The sequence below is a fragment of the Amphiura filiformis genome, chromosome 8 (assembly GCF_039555335.1).
Source record: "Amphiura filiformis chromosome 8, Afil_fr2py, whole genome shotgun sequence".
Taxonomy (NCBI): Eukaryota; Metazoa; Echinodermata; class Ophiuroidea; order Amphilepidida; family Amphiuridae; genus Amphiura; species Amphiura filiformis.
Genome location: NC_092635.1, coordinates 33815552 through 33839786, shown reverse-complemented (window position 1 = coordinate 33839786; position 24235 = coordinate 33815552). Strand labels below are relative to the sequence as shown.

Genomic DNA, 24235 nt, shown 5'->3' with positions numbered 1-24235 from the left:
GCTGCAGATACGAACTCGCAATGAAACATAGCGCGTGCATGGCAAGGATAGCAGTCGGCATTTCTAGAATATATATTTTTTCATTATTATTTTTTCTTATGAAAAAGCACTAATTGATTACATGCCCTTACAAAGCTTATTTCAGGGAATCTTATACACCTTTTGCTACAGAAGAAATATGAAGGTTAAACGGTAAGAAACCCAAACTCTATCTTTATTGCTCCCATATTAAAAAAAAAATCCTTAATTTTGAGAAAGTATGCGTCAATTAAAAAATTCTAAAAAGTCGTAGACAAAATGAACGCGAAACAGAAAAAGCGGCAGTTTTGGTAGAAATTAATTTTGGCAAATTAAAGTTTGTTCCGGTACCCGTTTTATATCCTTCATACTCATGGGGTGCTTGTGGAATATTACATTCAAGATATTTATAGAATAATGTCTATTATAAAAAATGCTACAAAAAATGCCAATTGGCTCAATCACATAAAACTGTGCTCACTTGATTTGAAATCTTATGGACATGTTTGAAATGTCAAAGCCCAATTCAGAAATTGATATTGGAAAGATATTATAAGCACACCTTGTTACATAATGACCGTGCAATTTAAAACGCACGCGAATGAAGATCGTGCAATTTAAGATGCACCCGAATGCAGACCGTGCAATTTAAAACGCACGCGAATTCAGACCGTGCAATCTAACACGCACGCGAATGCTGATAAGTAAAAATACAAGCCCGATTTTGTATGAAAATAAACAGATATTGTGCCAACCTGTTTTCTCTTTTAATTACTTTATTGCGAGTGCATCTTGTAAGTCAAGTTCTTGAGCTCGTAAATTTACCCAATTCAAAGCAACGCGTAAAATAAAGTCATATAATTATGTAATTCATTCGTGCCAAAATTATGAGAACAGGTAGTTTACCATCCCTGTTACAACTTCCACCAAAAAAATAACAAATCGAAAGTTGTAAAAAGGATGCTAAACATTTTTGGAAAAACAAAAGTATAATTTAATTTACGTGATTGTTACATTTCAGTATGGTTGGTAAATAAAAGGTTTAGCCGTGCACAAAACAATATAAATTTCAGCAGCAAGTACTAGTACAGAGTATCCAATTTGGTATCGGCTTTTTTTAAACTATCAACACACCCTCACGCATACAATAGTACTCATTCATCGCACAATAATTTTTCTCACATACACAAATAAAATTCTTTTCACTCATATATTCAACTATAATATAAAAAATTCCATTTCAGATAATAGTTCTTTGTTTCATCTTCTTTGCATACCACATGTCCTTTTCACTGGTATCCTTTTATTTCAGATCCATTAAGCAGCAATAGTAGATGACAACCCGTTCATCAGCGCACTGAGGCAGTGCTATCAATACTATCTCCATCCAGTCTCATTTCAATTGTTTTGATACACAATATACAATTGTCTTCATCATGTTAACTCCTATTGTTCTCACCAGGTGTTTAACTGGAATGTCTTTCTCTTTTTCTTCTTTCATTACAAAAACGGACATTCAATACCTTTTAGGTAGCCTATATACAAATGTTTGCATTCCAACGCGGATTAACATTCCAATTAAACACCTGGTGGGACACGCAGGATAACACCGTCTCAACTTGTTCACTGAACAGCCATGTATGGCCAATTAAATGAGCTACCAGACAACAACATGTCCCGAATAAGTGTCTCAATTGGTGTTTTACCCACAAGTCGTACGAAAAACAGCTGCTCTATTACTTGAGACGAGAGACGGTACGAAGAGATGGCAGACGTAAGAGGAGTTTACCAAATCGGTTTGGTTGATTGGGATACTGACTTCTCACGTATTCTTCTAGTGCACATTGGGATTTCTCTTGGAGTGATTCAATGTGTGCTGCGTCCGATAACCCACATGCATCTGTAGCGAAAGAACAAGAAAACAATGGAAGAAAGGAATAAGTGAAACTGGAAGTTTTTTACTTGTGATATTATTGTTCAAATAATGAAGAACAACGTCGATAACATCCGCTACTAAAATTCAGGTATTTTAGTCTCGGATAACATATCAGACTGGCTTTAGATTATTTACATAGCGTTCAACTGTATACTAATACATTGTCCATCACAACTAATGTTATCAATACTTCGATGCTGTTAAAATGGTCAAGATATGATTTATTTTGCATGAGTTTAACAAATCATAACACTTTTATTCTCATTATATTAATATACTGAATACTGATATTAATTTCCAGTACATTAGATATTCACTTATGGTACAGCAATGAACACACATTATGACCTCTGATGATGTTATTATATACTGATCCATCACTTGACTTAATGTCTCAGACGTTCACGTCTGTGAAATTCATTAGACTTTCACTTTTTTCCCTGTTGCTAGATCGACAAGTTTAAGGTTGCCGGTTCGCCCTGGGCAATCATCAAAATCGTCGAAAAAACAGAATCAAATCCCTAGTTTCAGACAATTTATACTTTTGTATAAGTTCATGGAATTCAGCGGAGAGTAACGAGACAGTTGCAACATACACGACCTTTGTATTGAATTAAAGATGTTTTGAACAGGTAAGTCATGTAAGTAGTCGAGTCGGAATTCCTCCAGACATAAATGGTAAATTCAATTGGTATTCATTGGAGAACCTCTTTTTACATGTTTAATGTCTTAATTTATTCCTTGGCAGTCGAGGTCGCCACTTGCATTCTGTGCATGATTGTTATTAATTTTTCTTTTGAGTTAACATACTGAATAACTAAGAATATTATTAAGATAACAATTTTCTTATAGCAATTTGCATGTTTTCTATAGCGCTGTAAAGGGTTATCGCGATTATAATTAAATACCAAGCCCTTTAACAAGTAAAATAGAATAGATTATCAATTAATTATTATATATATGTTTCAAAATTTACAGGAATCATTTCCATCGGTTAATATTTAAACATTTTCATAGTATCTGCACCAGTTTTAAATAATGAAAAAGAAAATGTATATTACATTTGGTAACAGTACTGTGTTTTTCTTTTTACGACATAGTGATTTGTGTATCCTTAAAACACTTAACACTACTCGTTAAACAGGGCATGAAGCTAAGCCCGACCGCGATATATACGATGCATGCATGAACGCCTTACCATTCTATAAATGATAGTTTTGATTAAATAGATTTGAGAATTGTGAATCTAAATGAGATGTAGCTAAAACACACCAAGGTGTAAAACTCGAGGATTGGACCTGTTCCTAAAGCATATCAAAATATAACTATAGAGAATATCCCTTTTGGAGTTGTTGCATGCATGCACCCATGCCCTGCGTACAACCCATTCGGTTTTACCGTTACATATGATGGATAGTATGTCTTAATCTGACTGCTCGCGTATTTATTGTACACAGAGATAAGAGGAGAACCTTAAGCCAAATCAGGCGACGGGGTAGCAACGCAAGCACCTCATACCGATTCACCTGGACCTAGAGGCATTCACTTATTGCATCATCGTATTAACTATGGATGCTGCCTTGGGCTAGATATCATTTATATTTCCAAGTTTCCATTTTGATCCGAGGTCTCACCCTCGGTCATGAACCTGAACTTTTCTCAATGTCATGTGCGACAGACTCGTGCATAGATATCACGGTTCACAGTGTTGTTTTTTCTACTATAAGACGATTAAGATTGCTCCAGTGACTCGTGATCACTGGAGGTTTATGAGTGTGAGATAAGTAAACATACATTGAAGATGATGAATTTCATGCTATACGGGAATTCGTTAATACCGATTCGCTATGTAATATTACATGGTTTGATTATTTTAAAGGGAGTAGTGTAGTGTAGTAATACCTGACTTGCCTGTATATAGCAGTCTGTTATTCTTTTATACTAAATTATCAATTTAATATTACAATGTAGGATTAAAACTCTATCCCAGTTCACTAACAAATCAAAGTATATTATATGTTACTGCCCATTAATGGGATCCACAAATCCATATCCAACTCCAAGACCAATAACACCAGAATTTAACCTACACTATTAGCCACGCAAACATTAAACCTCAATTTAGTGCGTTCTAAATTGAATGTTAATACTTGAAATGCTTCGCTCCACCTTTTCATCTGACATGTTAAACTTAAACACGAGATACAGCTTCCTTGTTTTTAGCATGCTAGCTACACTAACGCGTTGCTGATATGAAAATGTCGTCTTATCTTTTTTGACGTTCTTTTTTTTCTTCCTTGTAATGTTGGCATTATATTGAGCTACACCTCTAGAACGAAACACAGTATGGATTGGAAAGAGACAGGCCATGGTATTGGTTACACGGGAGCTTTCTGCCATTAACTACAAGGTGAATGGCCTCCTTAGAAGATCTGTAGCTAAGAAATGGAGTAAAACGGGATCTAAGACTTTGAGCTAGCTACGTGCGTGTGATTAACGCGACCTCTCCTCAATCCGAATTCAGTGTCATCAATTTCGACGTTGAAGCCAAGTAATTTGTGTCACCAAATGCCTCAAATGGATCTCCGGTTTTCTTTAGATTTGAGCCGTGCAGATGTAGTTGTTATATTACTGTTTATTAAAGGTAGATACGCGGTATGAGTCGGGTTGTAATGTTTTTGCAATGTCTTTTTCATTATCATTAATCTATTAATGACTAATGAGCTTTTATGTATGTGCATTTGAGGAAAATTGGTATGTATGTTATTGTGTGGCAACTGTATTATTAGTATGATTTCATTTCAATGAACACAGACAACAGGAAACAGAACGCGATGGTATTTCAAAGGACATAATGACTATGTGAGCGGGCAAAAAAAAGATATTACAAAAAAATACCGTCCAATAGCGAGTTGTATTCACTTCCGCGGGCGTTAACGCAAGCGTATACGCGCGCATTGGTCACGCAGTGTTGTGGGCGTTCGTCACGCTATGTTCATTCAAATAAAAATTTTTACTATAGTAGAAAATGTTTGTTTTGCGACTGCGTCACTGCGTATACGCTTGCGTTAACGCCCGCGGAAGTCAATACAACTCGCTCTGATTGGCCGATATTTTCGATTTGAGATGATTCAGTGTTTATATTATTAACTGAATCTCAGCATCTTCTAACATAGTTATAAATGTTTGAACACCCTTACTGAAATGGATCCACGATTCAATTAAAATTTCTCACGAGTAATATTCTGTGTAATTGTTATTGTTATAGACGCATGATCCACACTCCGTTAGCAGAACAATCGAAAACACTACGATTGTTTTCTGAAAGTTACAATTCTAATGTTAGTTATGTAACTTGTCAACAGTTCTTTCTAGGTTCTCCTTCGATGGTTTCCATCGAATCACTTGGGAATCATGCGTGTAATAAAGTGACTGGGACAAGCCTTCTACGCGAGCACGCCTCAAACGGGGCGTTTAGGGAAATACAGGGTGTCAACGCCAACAGGAAATAGGCAATTCAGGATACACTTGTTTGTGTACAAAATCAAAATTGATTAGATCAGGAAACTCATACTTGTGGATACTCTACCTTTGGGATTGCAACAAATGCACAGAAAATTTGAAAAGGGCGCTTTCTATGATGTGAATGTTTGCACGTGGAGTAAAGGGTGTCACCATCGGTCTTCCCTCTAATTTCCGCTCCTATATTGGACTGGTACTTCGTACGTTCGTTCTCAGAAATCCATTTCGTACTTACATCATTGTACAATGATACATTATGCTAACAATTTGTTTCGACAATTCTTAACATTCTGCCAATTATACTCTCCTATAGACTTGCGCGTGCAAGGGGAAGATATTGAAAAAGGCTACAGTTTGGACGCCTAGAGATAAGAGCAAAATGTCTGGGATTAAACAATTGTGATTTTGTAAGACCCATGAACTAATAGTCAGCAGCCTTTTGTTTAAACAACATTCCCTTATTCAGAATTCAATTTATCCTCTTTATTCATGCCGCCCGTCTATGTACCCTTCACACATGCTTCATCGTTGCTTAAAATGTTTAAAGAAACCACCTACGCGTATCATATTAGATCTATCCGTATATGATATGGATTAGAAATTGATGAATTTATAGCTCGGAAGTGACTCTCAACGGGTTCAAAACTCATGAATAAAGTATTAGAGCTGTGAACCCCTAGAAACGGTCAAAAACTATGTCTTTACTTGGGTAATCTGGGGGGATTTCAAAGCCATGCACTCTCGATCCTTGCTCCCGAAGTATCAATTATTCACCATGTGAACGACGGTGCAGAAATGATTAGAATCGTTTATGTTATAGAGATCATCGCCATTTTGTTAAAAACGTGTTCCTGAAAGGGAACGTGGGTATTAAATGCTTTTAGTTCTAGGACAGGTGCCATGTCAGCAGAGCTGTTATCTTTTGTCTGCATATTATCTATGTGCCCAGAGATTTAAGTGTTGGTGTTATTTTAGAATTGTATTTTTTTTTATTAGAGTCAACATAGTGCACTTGTGGGAAAGATGACTCGCAAGATAGCTAATTGGAATTTCTTAATTCCATGTGATATTCTAGCTAGACTTGCTGCTGTGGCTACTTAATAGACGATGTGTCCACTTGCAGTAGCAGAGGACATCCAACGTATTTAGTGCGTCAAAAGCCGGCCAAGCATCTCGGTATGTAAGTAAAAACAATGAGGTCTGACAGCAACGTGAAACCATTGATTTGCATAACTAATGTTGTACCGTGCCCTTACGGCTTAAACTGACACAGCTAAGTTCATCGCCCTCACCAAGGCTAAGGCCTAGGCTACAGTGTGTGTAAACAGCACACTAGACCCTAGGGTCGTAGTTAGAACTGTCTGAGACGGCCTTACGGGCCTATACTACGCCTTGCACACATTCACACTGAACACCATACTCAAGCGACCGTTACGGTGTTGCCGGCACGGCACAATTCCGTAGCCAAGTCGAGTCAAGTCTCTCTTCTATACTACCTATCTTCCCAAAGGCAACAAATACACCCATTCTCACAACCGAGGAGCTTAGAGGAAAAAGTAAATTTAGCGCCCAATCATTATTCGTCTGTGGATAGATCGATGCAAATTTGCCCAGCAGTAGTGAAACCCGCCGTGAGCTAGTGCTCTCCGTTGATATTTCGAGTCCCAGGGGCAGCAATGAAAAGTGACGTAGCTTAGAACGTATAGCAAGTAAATTGTAGGAGAACTAATAACCCTGTGCGCAAGGTTAGTACACCCTCACTTGCGGCCAATCACACGGATAAAAAATTAATAGCAATGTCGCGTCTATCAGGTTACTGTTTGACGATTCTCGAGTACTACAGGGTCGGACAATGAAGTGCAATTACACGCATAGGGCTCTACTTGGCCAATTGTGTATGACCGTGATAGAAAAGATGCAACCTATGAACGAAATAGCATATGTAGAAACCCCTATTGGCAGACGACACTGTCTAATTTTGGCGCCAAGAGATGCTCAACATAGAAATCCTCGTCTTTTTTAGATGGTATCATTTAATCCTCACTAATATTTGTTTCCACACTTATCATAAGGAAACTGCCATCATATGGATTGACTATTTGCTTCTTTTAATAATTGCACAATGATGGAAGCAATGAAATGTAAACAAATCAATGACAATGTTATTAAAAATAAAACTGTGTTTGAGCTGACGCGATTTGTGCGATTACTTCACGTGTATTGTATTGTTTATGTCACTAATATATTAAGTACTTTGTAATTCGTTTTGTATAATTAGATTGCTAAAATATGCTTTATTAATTCCTTGTTAACACTCGGGCTTTGGACAAAAGTAATTATTAGGCCACATCATCTTAGCGCCAAATTTAGCAGGTTACCTTATTATATCGGTAACCTAGTTTTGACTTTGACACAATAGACACGAATGTCATAAACTACGCTGATTTATGAAATACAAAGGTATTTTGGTGAGGGTAATACAACCGTGAATAACATGAAATGTCACGAATTCAAAAGAGACTATGCCAACCGTGTTTGCTTGCACAAAAGAAAACCCTGTTGCACTTTTGCACCTTTCACCGTAAATTACCTATCAACACAATTTTGAACTTCATTCTGGATTTTTAAAGCAACATATGTACTCCGGATGACATAATGAGCAATTTTATAGTATTTTGCACTACAAGTTAGTCTTTCTTGAAGTCCGTCGTCGTGTCATACCAAGTCATCTATTAAATATTATAATAACATAACTACGAGGATATATGATAGCTGCGTTTGATTATTTTATTATCGCTCCTAGCTGAGGGAAACAGACGATAGTATCACAGAACTGAAATGAGACATAACCTTCTGGCTACATATAAGATATAATGGTTAAGATTGATCACAATTCGCGATAGGGATGAATATGTAAAAAGTAAAAAACAAGATATCCACTGCACATGTACCTGTGGGTGGGGGTGTGTGTGTGGGGAGGTGTTGTGAGGTGGGGGTGTGTTGGTAGTGGCTTTTCTCATATAGCTTTTAAATACTTCTTAGAGATAATGAAATAACAGAGAAACAGATCGAGAGAGAGAGAGAGGGAGTACTAATAGTAGTACCAGATATCCTCAATGGTATTCCAAGAAGTGGAAAAACTACTTCATTACATATGAACAGATGCGCACTGCAAGTTTCAGCTATCTTAAAACTCAGTAACAGTGATGCTTGTAACAGGTAGAATTGTAACAGCAGGTTCTTTTTGGTCCATAAAACCCCACAGGCAAAATCTCTCCAGGAGACCCAACCGAGCCTGACCTACCGTCCCACTTTTTTAAATACCTTGAACTAGAGGTATTCAAAGCTGAACTACATAAGAGTAGTCGCAACATGAATAAATGACCTTAAGCTGCCTGTCGAGCTGTCTAGCGGCAAGCTAGCCAGGCCAGTCAGACTGTCCTTGGCCTGACAAGGACAAGCGATTCTGTAACTAGTAATATTTACAAACAACTTGCTTTCCCATCGATAGGAAATTATATGCTTCAACATGCATGGTCATTATTGGTCAGAAAAAAAATCATTACGAACATTATTAGAGGACTCCTCAGGGTTGCTGCATACATTGTGGCTGGGCTGGCTATCTTGATATTATTATATTATACATATATTGCATTATTATCCAATGCATATGGCATAAAGGTGATGTGTATATAATACGTTTTAGAAAATGACAACGCACATTTACAATCCAATAAAGCTGACACTTTCTCCTTTATCTTCTTTATTAATCATGTTTCTTTTGCAATTGATGCAGATTGTGTTGCAGTAACATTAACGTGTCAACGGCCGCCATTAGTAAGGGACATAATAATAATAAATAATGAATGTGCGCTTAATTTTGACAGGTTTTGACTGTTCCCATAGTTCAGATATATTAACAATGATTACTTCCGCATACCTGATTCAGAGAACATAGCATAAAAGCCAAGTTCATTACCAACACAACCACCGACAGTAAGTTCGACCGTTTAATTCAACAAATAGTACGGGAGTTATATTTACACAATTTCTTAAACAATCGGCAGGTATAATAATCATATTCTCCTGGGCTGTGCATTAATATCGTCCAATGCTATATCTGCATGGAGTTATTAATATTATTAATATGCCATGGCGTTGATGTTTGTTTTTCAGTTGATTTGAGCTCATGAGGTCGTGAGTATATTGGCGTGAAGGACTGTGTGCTGCATCATGTGTGTCTGTCAGTTATTTTTTTTAAAGTAAAGGCTCAAAGGTTGACAATCAGGTGTCGTGAGTCAAGTCTAGCCAGCCATCAACCAAACTGATCTGATTGTTACAGAGTAGTAAAGGTCAGACGCCGTGACCCTACATATCATGTTGGGCAAACAAACATAGAAATCGGTTAGCTACTTAACTTATTGCCATAGAGCAAGGATATATTTAACTATAGATATATTGTAAGCCAGCTTTATTAAAGAATGATGAATGGGCGCACAATCATGACAATTGAGGGCACATCTGGAGATGAGTACGAGCCAAATGTTAATGCCATTTTTTTCAACCTCAAAATGGGATTTATAAAAGGTCATGGTATGCCTGCTAATCTGGATTTAAATGATGTGCAACTCATCTCGGCAATGAAAGTTCATTTTGTGTCATATTTACAACGTGACTCCCAGCTTTGGGGATTACTTGATACTAATGATGGTCTGTATCATCGGTTATGAATGCATAACTCGGTATGGTCTCGCAGCCAAACGTTTCTTTCTCACTCTCTCTCACACTACACATACTTGTTTCCGCCATGTTTACATGTACCATTTCGCCCTGGGGCCGAAAGGTTCATCGAAACTTGTTGACATTTAAACCAAGGCACCAGACCGTAACAATTCTTGTATAGACCTAGGCGAGCTTCCTATCTCAACTCACCGATAGATATGAGAATAAATATATGCTTTTACTTTGGTAGTGACAATGGGAAGAAAGGCAATTGAATTCATGGCAGAGAGTGTATCAACTGCAAGACAATACTATAGTATAAATGATATAAAATGTTTATAATCTATATATCTATCTATATATAAATATACAGAAGTGTCCTATTAATATTCATCTTTGAAACATGCAACATTATAATATTAGTTCAAGTTCAGAATACTTTTACTTCTAAATGAAATGTCCACCATACCCAAGTTTTAAAGGTGCTTTTTGTATTTGGTAAATAACAGGATTTGTATAGTCATTACATTATTCTCAAGTCGTGGACATTTCATTTATATGTAAAAGTATACTGAACTTGTGCTAATGTTATAATGTAACATGTTTCCAAGATGAAAACAGGACACTTCTGCACCATGTTGACCTTTGACATGAAATGTTGTGTTTTGTGAATGGAAATGAAAGTGAAAGAAAGTTTTGTTGGATTAACATACTAATATCATTATAATCTTAATGGTACTGGTTTCAGGTAGAAGCCCCAAGTATGCTAAATAGGTCAATATCATTTATTCCGTGAGTAATTGCTACATACTGTGTGTGATGTGCAGTGAAGCACTTAGTTGAGCTACATTGTTTATGTATGAAGTTCTTTTCATCCTCATTAGCATATTTGGGACTTCGGTATAACCCCTACCATCTTCCTTGTACTTGTAGCACAGAAATCAATAGTTTTCCACTTGACATTCTTCTTCTTCATTAGAACAGAATATCATTGGAAAAGTGATTTGGTAACGCATACAAATGATACAAATGTTGTTAGGTAAACACATTGAGGAGACAACTTGAACTCACTAACCTGACGTGAAAAGTACGATGGCTTTGATGCAACTATACTCTGCAGAATCCACATGTAGAGCCTTGAGTTTTCTACTTGTTCCTGGAATATCCTGATATGATCCATAAAGGCCACCACACGATCTGCAGACATGGGGCTAGCATGAAGTCCAGAGGCAGCCAGTAAAGGCGCTACGTGTAATGGCATGGAGCACTGGGAAGCGTTCAACACAAACAGTTCGCTCCAGCTCATTCTTAACAGAGCTACTTGGTCTGTAACCTGGAGATCTGGAAAAAATGGGATGTTCCTGGCCCATTCTACTGCACTGAACAGTAATCTTGCGGCCAGCTCGCAAATATTGTCTATGCCCATTACAGAGTTGGTCTGCATACACTGAGCGTATCGTGATGTTGGATATGGTTCTGCTCTCAAAAGCAACGAGATGTAACCAGAGAGGAAGGAATGGCCCTCAAATCTTCCGTCCAAGTACTGGCCAGGTCCTGGAGTTGTTGGTGGCACTCGGCCTCGCTGTACGGCTGTAAGAGCAACCGAATAGTCATAGTTGGGATTGGTTACTAGATGATGAGTTGGGTTGCTCATACATGGTGTCATACGAAGCCCTACTGGAGAGAGTGAAGCAGATGGGAGGGGTTTACTGTTTGGGGTTAGCTAAGGGTAAGGAAGCACAGCAGTTGGAGATAGAAGGAATCAGTAGAAGCAAATGTATAGTGGTGGATATACCAGAACATAATTACAGAAGAAAGTGCAGCAGAGGAAAGCAATCAAAGCACATGCAAGGGTAGGCAACTGAACTGAAATCTTAAAGGACAACTTCAGAGAATTGGACGAGTCCAATCAGGGAAATGGTGTTAGTGTGCAAGGTTATTTAGTTCAAAATAAAAATGATTTAGGCTAAAATGCCGACGCACTGCAAGCTTCGTTTTCGGCAAGGTTTCTCATACATGCAAGCGAGAAACAAAATGTACATGCAGTTAAAATCGTTACATGATTGTATAGCCTTATATTGAATATCGTGCATAAGTTATAATGGGTGTTGGGGTGCTGCCTCTCTACCAGTTGTTTGTAGGTTTGGGCATTTCGTAAAAAGACAAAATTAAAACTAAACACTTGTTTCTTTAAAAGGAAAAAAATAGTAAAGTAATTATTTACATTACAACATTTATGATCTATAAATCATTAATTCATGATATCCTATTTTAAAAGATAACTGTCACACTGATTAAGTGCTGTCAGGTAGTGTGTCATATCATCCACACAGCAGGTAGTGCGTTACTCCTGTTTAATATGTTAAATACAATCATTGGTAGTAGTAACTCAAGTAGACTAAAATGTCATACGTCATATGTTGAACCTATTGCGGAGCAGTTGCTCATGTCGTATGAATGACATACCGTTACAAGTTACTACAGAAGTGTGACCTAACTTTCAATAACTTTTTAGAAATCGATTCTGACACAACAGGAAGTTTACGATATAATTTTACAACTGCTTGAAAAGTTAATATTATAGAATGGAATAATTGTCTCTTACCTTCTCTCCTCATGCCCATCTTTAGGCACTTTTTCAAACGACAATACTGACACTGATTTCGGTGGTGTTGATCAATTGGACAATTTCTATTTGCCCGACATGAGTAGGACAGATTCCTTCGTACACTCCGCTTGAAGAAACTTTTACACCCCTCACAAGTAAACTGGCCATAATGTTTTCCACTACTTTTATCACCGCATACCACACACTCTATTTGTTGTTGACTCGTTCCATTTGGTGTTGTTTGAGGAGGACAGTCATTGGTCTGCTGTGGGGTCTGTGTTGTTGTCTGTTGTTGCGGTGTCTGTTGTTGCTGTTGCTGTTGTTGTTGTTGTTGTGGCTGACCTGGTGTAGCCGGTGTCCCATTGGTTTGTCCTGTTGGTGTTGTTGGAGAAGCCTGTTGTGGCGGTTGGGCTAAACTCGGTGGGGCCGGAGCCACAGGTGTAGTTGGTTGTGGAGGAGGTTGTACTGGGCATGGTGCGGGCGGTGGGGGTGCCGGTGGGGTTGCTTGTGGTTGTGGTAATGCAACTTGTTGTGGTGTATGGACGGTTGGAGAAACAACAGCCTTTTCAGCTACCAGGTCTTCGCCACTGCTCCATGTACTAACTGCCATCGCCATATTGCGGCGGAGTACACTGAGGCCGCGACCGGCTGCTAGTCCACGATTGCAGAGTTGGTATTTGGTAGCAGACGATACAGTAGTGGCAAAGGGCAAAGAAAAGAAAAGACAAGGTTAAGTTAGTATCACAACACATCTATGCAGTACATGAGTAGTTTACAGTCGCTACTAGGTACAATGCTAAAGCAAACACGCGAGTAATGATTGTTGCTTGAATGCCACGGTCAATCAAGCTATAGGTCGCCAATGACAATCGTAATAAAATGCCCCCAAATGGGTTCACTACACACCAATGTTATATCATGGTTTCGTGAGCGCTGCTTATTTCTTACCTGCCTAGCTGCTTACGGCACTCCCGACCTATACACTTTCATGTAACCTTAGACCGCAGTACGTAAAGAATACATACGACCACAGTGACACAGTCTCCCCGTCCTTACGCACCAAAGCGGAGTAATTTCTGAAGTGGGGGCGTGTGTACATGTCTGTATTATACTGAACTCTGACACTCCTATTGAAACTGTCGGGTTTCCATGGCGCGGCCTGCCATATATGGTGGTAGATGTCAAGCAAGTTCAAGAGGTTGATTGGTGACTGGAAATGGAGAGAGGGTGGTCACGGAGCGATCGGCTGGCAACCCACTGCCAATCAAAAGCTCAAGCTGCGCAATGATTGGTTCAAGACCGCCCTCGTCACGAATATCATTAATATTAATAAGATTTCGCCAAGTTCCATATCACTACGCCAGCACAAGAGTTTGTATCACAAAATGGTGGCAACTTCAAACTTTTTTGTTTTTAAGATGCCTAATAACACTTTGACAACACTGATTTATACAGTAAATTACGCGCCCATGGCAAACACCCGAAGTAAACAGAATCGGCGTCAAAATACAACATCGGATTGGCATACAAAATAATTCTGGAATTGCATATTTCAGTTTATAAATGTTGCAAAAGCTCTCATAGATAACTCGTGCATCGTGCTCTTGTAACAAATGAGAAGATGGTCAAAGATATTTTACTAATACACAACTGAGTAATATGTGTTGTCATGTACCACAATCGATCGTATGGTCAGATTTGATACAAAACTTGACCACTGTCCCAGCTTGTCCCATGAATCTGCTAAAGCCAAAGGCACTCACAAGCTACTTTCTTTTTGATCTGATTTACTGGGTTTGTTTTGCCCGAGACACTGGCCAGTACAGCTTAATACCAATAACTACATATATTTTGAGACAGGAAAAGAATCGACTATGTCAAGATCAGTATTTGCAAGCTGTACTTGGGATTTGAATTCGTATCCAGTACATTAGTGGGTTCCATTATAACCTATTACTACCTGTCCACTACTTTTCTAGTGGATGCGTACAGCCATCCCTACTTGATCCTGAAACAAGACAAGATAATTCACTGAGATGCTCCTGACATCGACAGAGTTCACTCGACTACACTTCAAGTCTGTGTTATTCTGCGGGGAATTAGCCACATAAGGGCACTGAACTCAATAATCAATGAGCAAAAACATACATGGGAAGAAAATGTCTCCCCTCTTTTCGGTACTTGTAGGTTTACTGCATAAGACGATACTGAACACTCAAGCTACAGGACTCAATGGGAATTATCTCGGCATTAAATAGAAAACAGTTTTCAAAGTAGGGGAATCCCATTTGAAACTATAGTCCTCAATAAAGGACGGTTTTCTGCCAAGCTATGCAATAATATAACTATGTTATTATTTTACGAATCGGCACCCGGAAGGCTCGACATCATCAGTCGGTTCAGGACCGCGTTGCCCTTGCTGCCCGAGGGGCGCAGTGCAATTTATAACCGCACATCCCTCTGTAAAATAACTCTATAGTGGGGACATACGGCAAAAAGTGGTCGTGCATTAAACAAGCTGTTTGCGTTGTGTTACAAGCAAATTGAAGCAATGTAACACATTAACACACAAGCCAGGGTTAATACATGTAACGTCGCCACTCGCTTTCATTTTCACAAGCTGTGTGACAGATCATATCTAAATATATGACACATTTTAACAATAGTACCAATGTAATATACTTCAATACTCAAACCAGTGGTTTAGTTAACAGTCTAAATTTCATACACTGGTACCGTCAAAATCACGAGTTCTCGCAATATTTCTGAAATTGGCAGTGCCATCAATATGCTCAGCTCAAGAGCAAAATCTGCCTAACTTTACGACGTCGTCAAAGACAGTACGTAACGGAGCGATGTAAAGAATAACCTTGAAATGAGAATAGATTTTGTAGTCATTTACTAAAGAGGAATGGCATCTTTTTCTAAGCGAAATTCAAGTAGTAATAATAATCTTCCCACTTGTACAAATTGAATGAGTTGAACACGGTACAGTACAACTTTAACCAAAGCTTTTATACAGCCATTTTCTTTACGGACCGTTTGTTTTTCATCAACACTGATGGTAAGTAATTAAATCAAGGAGAGAGAAAATAATGTGACATGATCATTTATCATGTTCACATCATCATGATCATTAAGACATTAAGTATCAATCTATGTTTTGATTGTTTTCTATTGTTCACGCAATGCAAACATGATTCTTGTAATCATTACATTTACATTATGTACGGCGGAATGTTCATTTTCAGAAACATGAAAAACAACATAGTGTATAGGTATGGAATGTCAAATCAAAGGTTCAGAATAACATTACGGCAGTAACAACAGCACTGACCAAATGCTATGAATATCTCAATTCTCTACTCAACATGTTCAAGGTTGTAATGCAGAATGCTTCAACTAAAATAATAGCTCGTTAGTTTTTTTTAATGTTTAGTTGCATTTGCTCATGGCTCTGCAAATGATGTGTGAATGTTAGTCTGCTGTGGGATATAAGTGAGAATTATTAGTCCATGTTATTGTAACACATGTAGCAGATGTCAAGCCTGCTCATTTGAACTGGTCATAATACTAGTACTAGTAGTCTTTAGTCTAACGACTAGATTTGCACTAAGTTTTTTCACAATAATTATTCTTTTACAGTGAAATTTTGACAAAGTTATCACGACTTACATTGTGGAGGTTGGTGGCCTGCAATGTTATGTACAGTTCTTTCAATATGATACAAAGCACATGAATCTTATTAATATGACAGAGCTATGGTGCTTAACTGGTGACATATTTTAATCGATATATTGGTTGAAATGATTCCGAAAAAACTGGTAACACAAAATGTTTTCTAATTATGACATTGATATGTAATCATGTATAATATCGCCGTTTATTCATCTTTACTCATGCACGTATTAATTGTGAAAACATCCATTGATTTTCCGTGTTCATGACCTACGTAAAGAACAATTGCCAAGGTCTTGGTTTCTGAAAATATGTTAGGTAATGTTCACTAAAGTGTGTATACGTGTCTGAGGTGACAATATAATTGAAAAAACCAGCTTGCGGGTTCTCTAGCTCTTCTATAAAATGACAGAATGTGAATAGCTCCACATGTTATTGGTAATTAAAGAAAACAAAGCAGTAAAGTGAGAAGAATCAATATAATTGAAACAACATTAAATTACAACATTGGTATTACAATCTGCCAAGCTGCTACCTGGTGATCAAATCAAACATTGGATTCAAGATAAAGCACCAATGCGTGTTTGCATGCTACTTTTAGTTTACTGTTGTAATCAATAGGACAAATTTATCACACACTTGCAAAACCGATGCAACCTTTGGTCAGCGCATTGGTCATTCATAGCAATGGTTTATGAACTGAGTTTCAACCTTACATTCATCATACTCTTTGGTTTTCAATTTCGCAATAATTTGGTGTACACGTAAATAGTTTTACTAACTATAGACTGCCAGAGTTTCAAATTGGCTTTAAGCATTACATTGTAACTACAAGCAATGCATTAGAACTGTTACAACTTTTCAGTTAAGGCATCGTATAATAGGATTTAAAGTTAGAGTTTTAAGAGTTCCTGGATCAAACGTTTGCCATGATTGTGTATGATAAGATATTGCCCAAGTATTCTGAGCTACAAAAATAATAAAATCTCAAATATACTGTCTGCAACTCTGTAATACAATGGTTTGGTTTTATGATCGTACTGACAGTGATACAAAATACACTGCATTGTGACAAGTGCGCATTTCACAAAGTCAAGAAAGTGTTGATGCTGATAGTATATATGAAATGTAAAAAGTTTGAAAGCTTTGCGTGAAATTGCATCTGAGAATTTCACCAGAACGACAGTATGGTATGATACCATTTATGCAATATAACAACAAGAACAAGATTGTAGACAGTGAGACATGACCAATAGACAAGCTATAAAATACTACAAGTGGAGTCATTTGTTGTCAATACATTGCAGCATGCGTCCTATTACCCCCGGCTAGACAGGTGGGCAGAAGGGCATGGGTCAATTTGGGTGAAACCACCAACATACCACGACAGAAAAGTTTGCTTGTAAAACGTAAACCCCAACGGCCGAAATGGGTTTTGAAAAGTTGAAGTTCAGGCTAACCTTGACATTACCTGAAATTATCAGTGGAAGTTTCTGATAAGTTACCACATGATGTAATATGTATTACCTGATACATAGACATAGGTTCTTAACAAAAGTTGTAACAGGCTTTGTTACCATTGGAACCAAAGAAAGCCCGCAAAACTTAATAGCCGTACACTGTACAAATAATAGAAGACACTCGAACTGGAACCATGCTGGAACGTGGCTTATAAATCAGTGGTCTAACTATAGACATAAATTGAACTAGTTATCTAACCTGAGATTGTCATTTACCACAAAACTGATATCATTGCCAATCCACACATTACATGATCAACGCTTGCTTCTACCATGTCTACCAGCAGCTTGAATACCCGTACTACTCGGTCTAGCACAAACCTAACAAAAACTTCGTTCACCTTAAATGACCGAATTGACCTAAATATATCCCACCTATAAAAGGTTGGCCTTACTACTGACTGGCCTTGTTGAACCATGGCCTTCATATTACTATTGTCTACTCGTGGCTATTGGCTACTACACATTGTTTGTCTAGACTTGATAACCCTGACCATTTACTTAGTTATGTAATCAACAATTACACAGCCTGACCAGTCGCGTGCCAAACCGTCTACTACCGCGAGGGTCCCGCTGAGTGACCTTACCAGGTGAAGTCTAAGGTGACGTGTATGTATAAACTGATAGATTTCAAAGTTGAAAAGCGCGTAAATAGAGAAGTTATAGGTGTTACATTTAGTTTAATAAAAACATACCGTGTGTAAGACCAAGTCCGTTGTAGTCCACTGCACCCACCCCTTTATGGTACTCTGGCTCCCACTGCAAGTTTGAGGCTCTGAGGAGACGCCCCGATGGTATTCAATAGTAATTGTTCATATTATCAGACACAAAAGTGCTCTGGTATCTCTGTCGCGCAGTACATAGGTGCTCGTGTGTGTGTACCTGCTGCAAGACGAGGAAAAATAGTACTGAAGATTTGCCAAACACACACGTTGTCCCGCTTTCTCTTCTTGATGTTAATGCAACCTCGGCTGAGCCAATCACCCTTTTCACCAACCCTGCGACATATCTGACAACTTTCCCCTCGTCCACTTTAACCCGTACAGATGCAGACAACCGTAAAGTATTCGCTTCCGTGTAAGTGATGGTAGTAAATAGCGCGAACGTAACACGGCCTCTGTCGACTCGCACCAACCTACGATCAAACACACATGCGACCGACGGAGCACCATCCCTCACCAGCAATTGGCGTCCCCCCTCCATTAAGCTGGCATAGCGCCGCCTACGTTTGATGACTAACGTTGAGAGTTGGGTTTGATTCAAACCTTACGGCCAACAAAAATCTATCACCCATAGCCGTATGAGGCGTTACTTGTTAGCCAGTCGTGATCTGAGCTAATTGAAATGCACTCCTCCACGGAAGAAAAACAGCCAGCAATGGTCGTCTCCTATCACTTGGCAGATAGCTCACGGCCGATACACATCTCTCCCAGTCTCTATAATCAACTTGTTGCCAAAACCATGATCATAAACCAAACATTTACTAATTGTATAGTATAAAAGCTATATCCATTCATTGTCTATACGGTGGATCTCTACGTGGTATAGTATACAGATAATTATCGTGTATTGTTTCTGTAATAAGCCACTCTTGATGAGCACTACTTGCATCATTATTGACTATTAGTAAGATCCTCTTCATCAGGCCATGTAACTATACAGCCAATTCCTTCCGTCTTCTGCAGACCACTTTTGCTTATAGTATATAGTATGGGCTATCAGTCTTGATTCGTCCATTTCATGATTATACCTGCCTTTGGCAAGCTACTGGGCTCAGCTGGAGTACTGTCTTCAAGTTCAAGTCTATACGACATCTAACCATTTTCCTCATAATACAATTATGCCAATCTTTGCCTTAAACCTTAGGACCCACAACACTCATCTATCTGGGCACAGTTCTTAACCCTCAATACATTTGTACATTCATTGAATGACAGCTTTGAAAATTTGAGTACAAAAACTCATACTCTGCAACTTGAGGTCAAATTCTTGGGCTATGATTGTTTAATTGAAGTTATTGAATTATGCCATTGGAATGAGGCTATTGTAGTCCATAGTGTTTGCGGATCAGTTTTATCCTCTTCCAGATAAACACTTGAACTAACTGCTGTACTACATTTATTACAACAAGAAAAAATGTAATGCTCTAACTGAATCATATTCAAAATTTTATACAAAATTAAAACAATTCCAATTTTTTTTTTTTTTTTATTTGCCACCGGGATTCGCCAAAAGAGTAATTAGGTCAATCCAGTATGCATTAACATCAAAATAAGAATGCTGGCCACCGTAAGTGTTTGGCAAACTCTCAGTGTAATGTTTCACTTCGTTTAATATACAATGGGATTTGCACAAATATTTCATCTTCCACAATTCAGACATTATGCACCGTTGAGGGATAACATATTAAAAGCACCTCCTCTTGAAATTCAAATTGATTTTGTTTCAATAAATTATGCAAATACTGACATTGAACAAGAAATACTTGTGTTTTGTCCTCAGTTTACTCGCGTATCATGTTGCTTCCATAAGTTGAACGCTTATTGACAGTGCAATTGACTTTTTAAAATATTTTCAACTATAAGAGATAGGTTCATTATTTTATATTCCATCTTTTTGGAAAATCTTGTCACCTGAATTTTTTATGTAAGTGTAGAGGTTAATCATGAAAAGTAATTTACTACTAGTTCGCACACTCCATACGTCATCTGTTTTGCAATAAAGAAACATTACCCTGTCTATTCTTCAAAGTATATTCCAAATGCAAATAGATTATAGCTGTATACGAAATGCATTTGGAATATTTTGATATTGAGCAGTTGAGTTGTTTATTAGTGCAGGGAGTGTAAATATACTACTTTGTAACAAATCCGTTTTTGAGGAATTGTTCTTCATCATTCAAATGCAAAAATTATAAAATAGAAAGTTTGTTTGATATTGAAGTTAGTTGTTAAAAACCTATGAATGCTATGTTTTTTTTCAAATGGATTAAAAATTTTTTATATGAGCCAAAAAAGTCCTATGCGATTTTTTACAGTTAAGGCACAATGTTTATGTACATTTGAGATATCCAAAATACATACACAATAATGTATACACAATGAATAGTTTTATTTGTCTCTTTACAATCATGGCGAAATAAGTACAAAAACAACAACCAAAGTGCAAAAGACAAAAATGGATCGATACGATACTGAAAATATACTGAAAAAATGAATATATGAACAAAAAAAACAAAAAAAAAGCAACAACAAACAAACACTGAATTTACGATGCCAACGCGTAGCCAAGCGTATATATATTATGCGCGCGTGTGTGTCTGAACAGACTTTTGTTTTGCCTAATTTAAAACTTTATAGCCTATATAATACCACAAACCAATGTATATTTGTACAGTATAATACACCGTTTACAAGTGATATAAAACTGTGGTCCGTGGACTATACATGCGTCGATTTTATAAGGATGAAGATTACTTTGCTCATTGAAAAATGAGGTTTCTTTTAATTTTGTCAAACAAATGCACTGTTTTGTGATACTTGTAATGGGTGGCCATTTCTTGTACATGTGTATATATGAATTTTTTTTATATATTTAAATCCACCTGTTTTCGATGTTCAAATCTCGTTCATCTTCAGGAAATATTGGAGACAATTACCCCTGTGACATGAAGCCAGCGTAGTGGACTATGGTAATTACTCCGGATTCTAAGGCTAACAGGCCAACTATTCAGGGGGTTCGAAGAAACAAATATGAAGGCACCGCCGTCAAATCCAATAACTCAAGAGTGCACGCCGAATTCATCCAGAGATATATAGTTTGTTCCCATGATGCTTAACCGTTTGTAAATTATAAAAAATGTATCCTGTATTGAATAAAAAATGACAATAGAAATGACCAGTTCTAGTTTGTCTTGAGAACATTTTCAGAGTCAAATTTCTAAATGAAGTAAACGAAAAGGTAACTATATGAGATCGTAGACATTTGATTGTGAGGTGTGTTTTTATGGATGGAAGAACTAATCAGAATTAATACAATAATTTACACGCGCGTTAATATAGGCCATACGACACATAAGGCATTTACTGTATTTGGAGCCATACACAGATGTACCAGACAGATTCAATACTCAAAATTTTTATCACTTGTTATTATGTATAATTCCGAAATTACAATTCTGTATAGCACACAATAAATAATGGATGTGACCTCGGGACACAGTTTTACATCAGGACACCGCAGTGTCGGATGAATTGTAATAGATAATACAGTTACAGAATATCAAGACAAGAATTTGTATTATGTTAACCCCATGAGAACTACCTGCCGATTAATTTAAAATGAAGATTGGTCCAATTTTCAACCAATCAAGGAGGGTATTAATAAGATCGTCTGCAAATGCAAATTTGACCATGAAAGTTTAAAGCCTAGTTATAATTGGCAATTGAAATGAGGATTTCAAGTTATCAACCAATCAGAAATGCTGTTAGATGATCAGTAGTGTCCGTTCAAAACATTCCATGGTAAATTTCAATTTATACTGTGTTAATATTTCTGACTACGGATCTTCACGTTCGTAAATTGCCGACAAAAGATAAATATCTAAAAATAAAATGTTCTTTTAGTTTCAAATTCGCTTGCATTTTTATTTTATTAAAACAATAGATTCAAACAATGGGTGAGAAATTCTTAAACAGGCACCACCAGGGGGTATAAGACAGATCGTAAGCTTATGAGCTTGTTATATATAGCATGTAATAACATTTCACCGTTTATTTCAATTTAAAGCCATGGCTCTGCCATTTTAATAAAATTTTTTTGCAATATGTTCAAAGGTAACACCAGTTTAGCTTCAAACATTAAGTTCGTCCTTCTAACTTTCGCCATATTTCGCTGACTGACTGATGTTAGACTGGCTTTATGCACACTCAACCACATGTTCCAGAATTCATTTATTCAAACAAATTATAAACTAAGTTGATTTTATGTCAGAAATTCTTATTGACAGATTAATATTGTTACTTTATGTTTTTTCTCATCTGATCTTAAAAATTCAAATGCAAATTTTAAAGATATTTGGAGCATATTGTTTCAATGCATAAATATATTTAAGATTAAATCAAAAAATTAAAATATTTCTGTGAATACAAACTATTACTAGTGTTTATTTTGGCCCTGATTATGGTTCCGGTTGGGGTAGGTTAAAGACTTTTCCAAACTGAATAATTCTGCACCGTATCCAATTAAGTTATACTTGAAGATGACTCCCAGACTGCGATGATAGGAAAATAAATATTGGTTTGTGATGTTGTTTATTAATAGCGGAATAATCTTTCAAGTTTTTAAACGTTCTCGTTTGCAATGACCTCCTACAAGATTTGAATTTAATATCGATGCGTTGCCATGCCACAACTTGACACCGTAAATTCGATTGTCTGGCGTGTAAGTTCATTCAACACTTTATGACAATAATTATGACAATGACAGTGGTACTGATATGTTGGTCCTATAAATATTATTATTATTAATATTAAGGTTCATTATCCATGTAGTACTAATTCAATACTGGCTTTTACATTTAACAAAATCATGTACTATTATGTATTCAGTCGGTCATAAGTAAATGTTCAGTTAATTCTATTTCGTGATATCTTATTCCAAGATATTCTCTACTATTTGTTACTGTTTTACATTGATTGACAACCCTCATACACAGTTTGATGTTTTGACTTAAAACAACATATTCGCTTACACTTCTGTAACGAAAGATAACATGCTATACTTTAACATACACTATGGACCACAATAGCCTCATCCCAATGGCATAGTTCAATAACTTCAATTAAACAATCATAGTGCAAAATTTGACCTCAAGTTGCAGATTATGAGTTTTTGTACCCAAATGTTCAAAGGTCATTTAATGAATATACAAATATATTGGGGTTAAAGAACTTTGTCCTGATAGATGAGCATGTTGTGGATCCTAGTGATATCACAAATGTGAATTGTGTAATATATCAGCATGAAATTGAAAGAGGTACACTATTGGTATAACATTCAGACCCTATTCAGGATACATTATTCAAATCATTTCACCTATTACATTCATGATGCATTTTACAAAATGTTAATGCTATTTTGATTTAATATTATATCTGATTATGCTCCGTTATTAACGTAATTGCATCATAGGGATGACCAACTCGAGCAAATAAGTAGTTCACGACTGCT

At 37.1% G+C, this 24235-nt stretch overlaps 2 protein-coding genes across 2 annotated transcripts in view; both read right to left on the bottom strand.

Moving 5' to 3' along the window:
• LOC140158975 (uncharacterized) overlaps window positions 1–24235 on the bottom strand; it is a 564514-nt gene that overhangs the window by 80945 nt on the left and 459334 nt on the right. The window lies entirely within an intron of this gene.
• Window positions 425–14018, bottom strand: LOC140158973 (nuclear receptor subfamily 2 group F member 1-B-like). Its single transcript, XM_072182275.1, is given in 6 exon segments — window positions 425–1767; window positions 1770–1918; window positions 11274–11345; window positions 11348–11872; window positions 12804–13454; window positions 13755–14018. Coding segments are annotated over 5 exon segments (1491 nt in total). The 5' UTR covers window positions 13423–13454; window positions 13755–14018; the 3' UTR covers window positions 425–1641.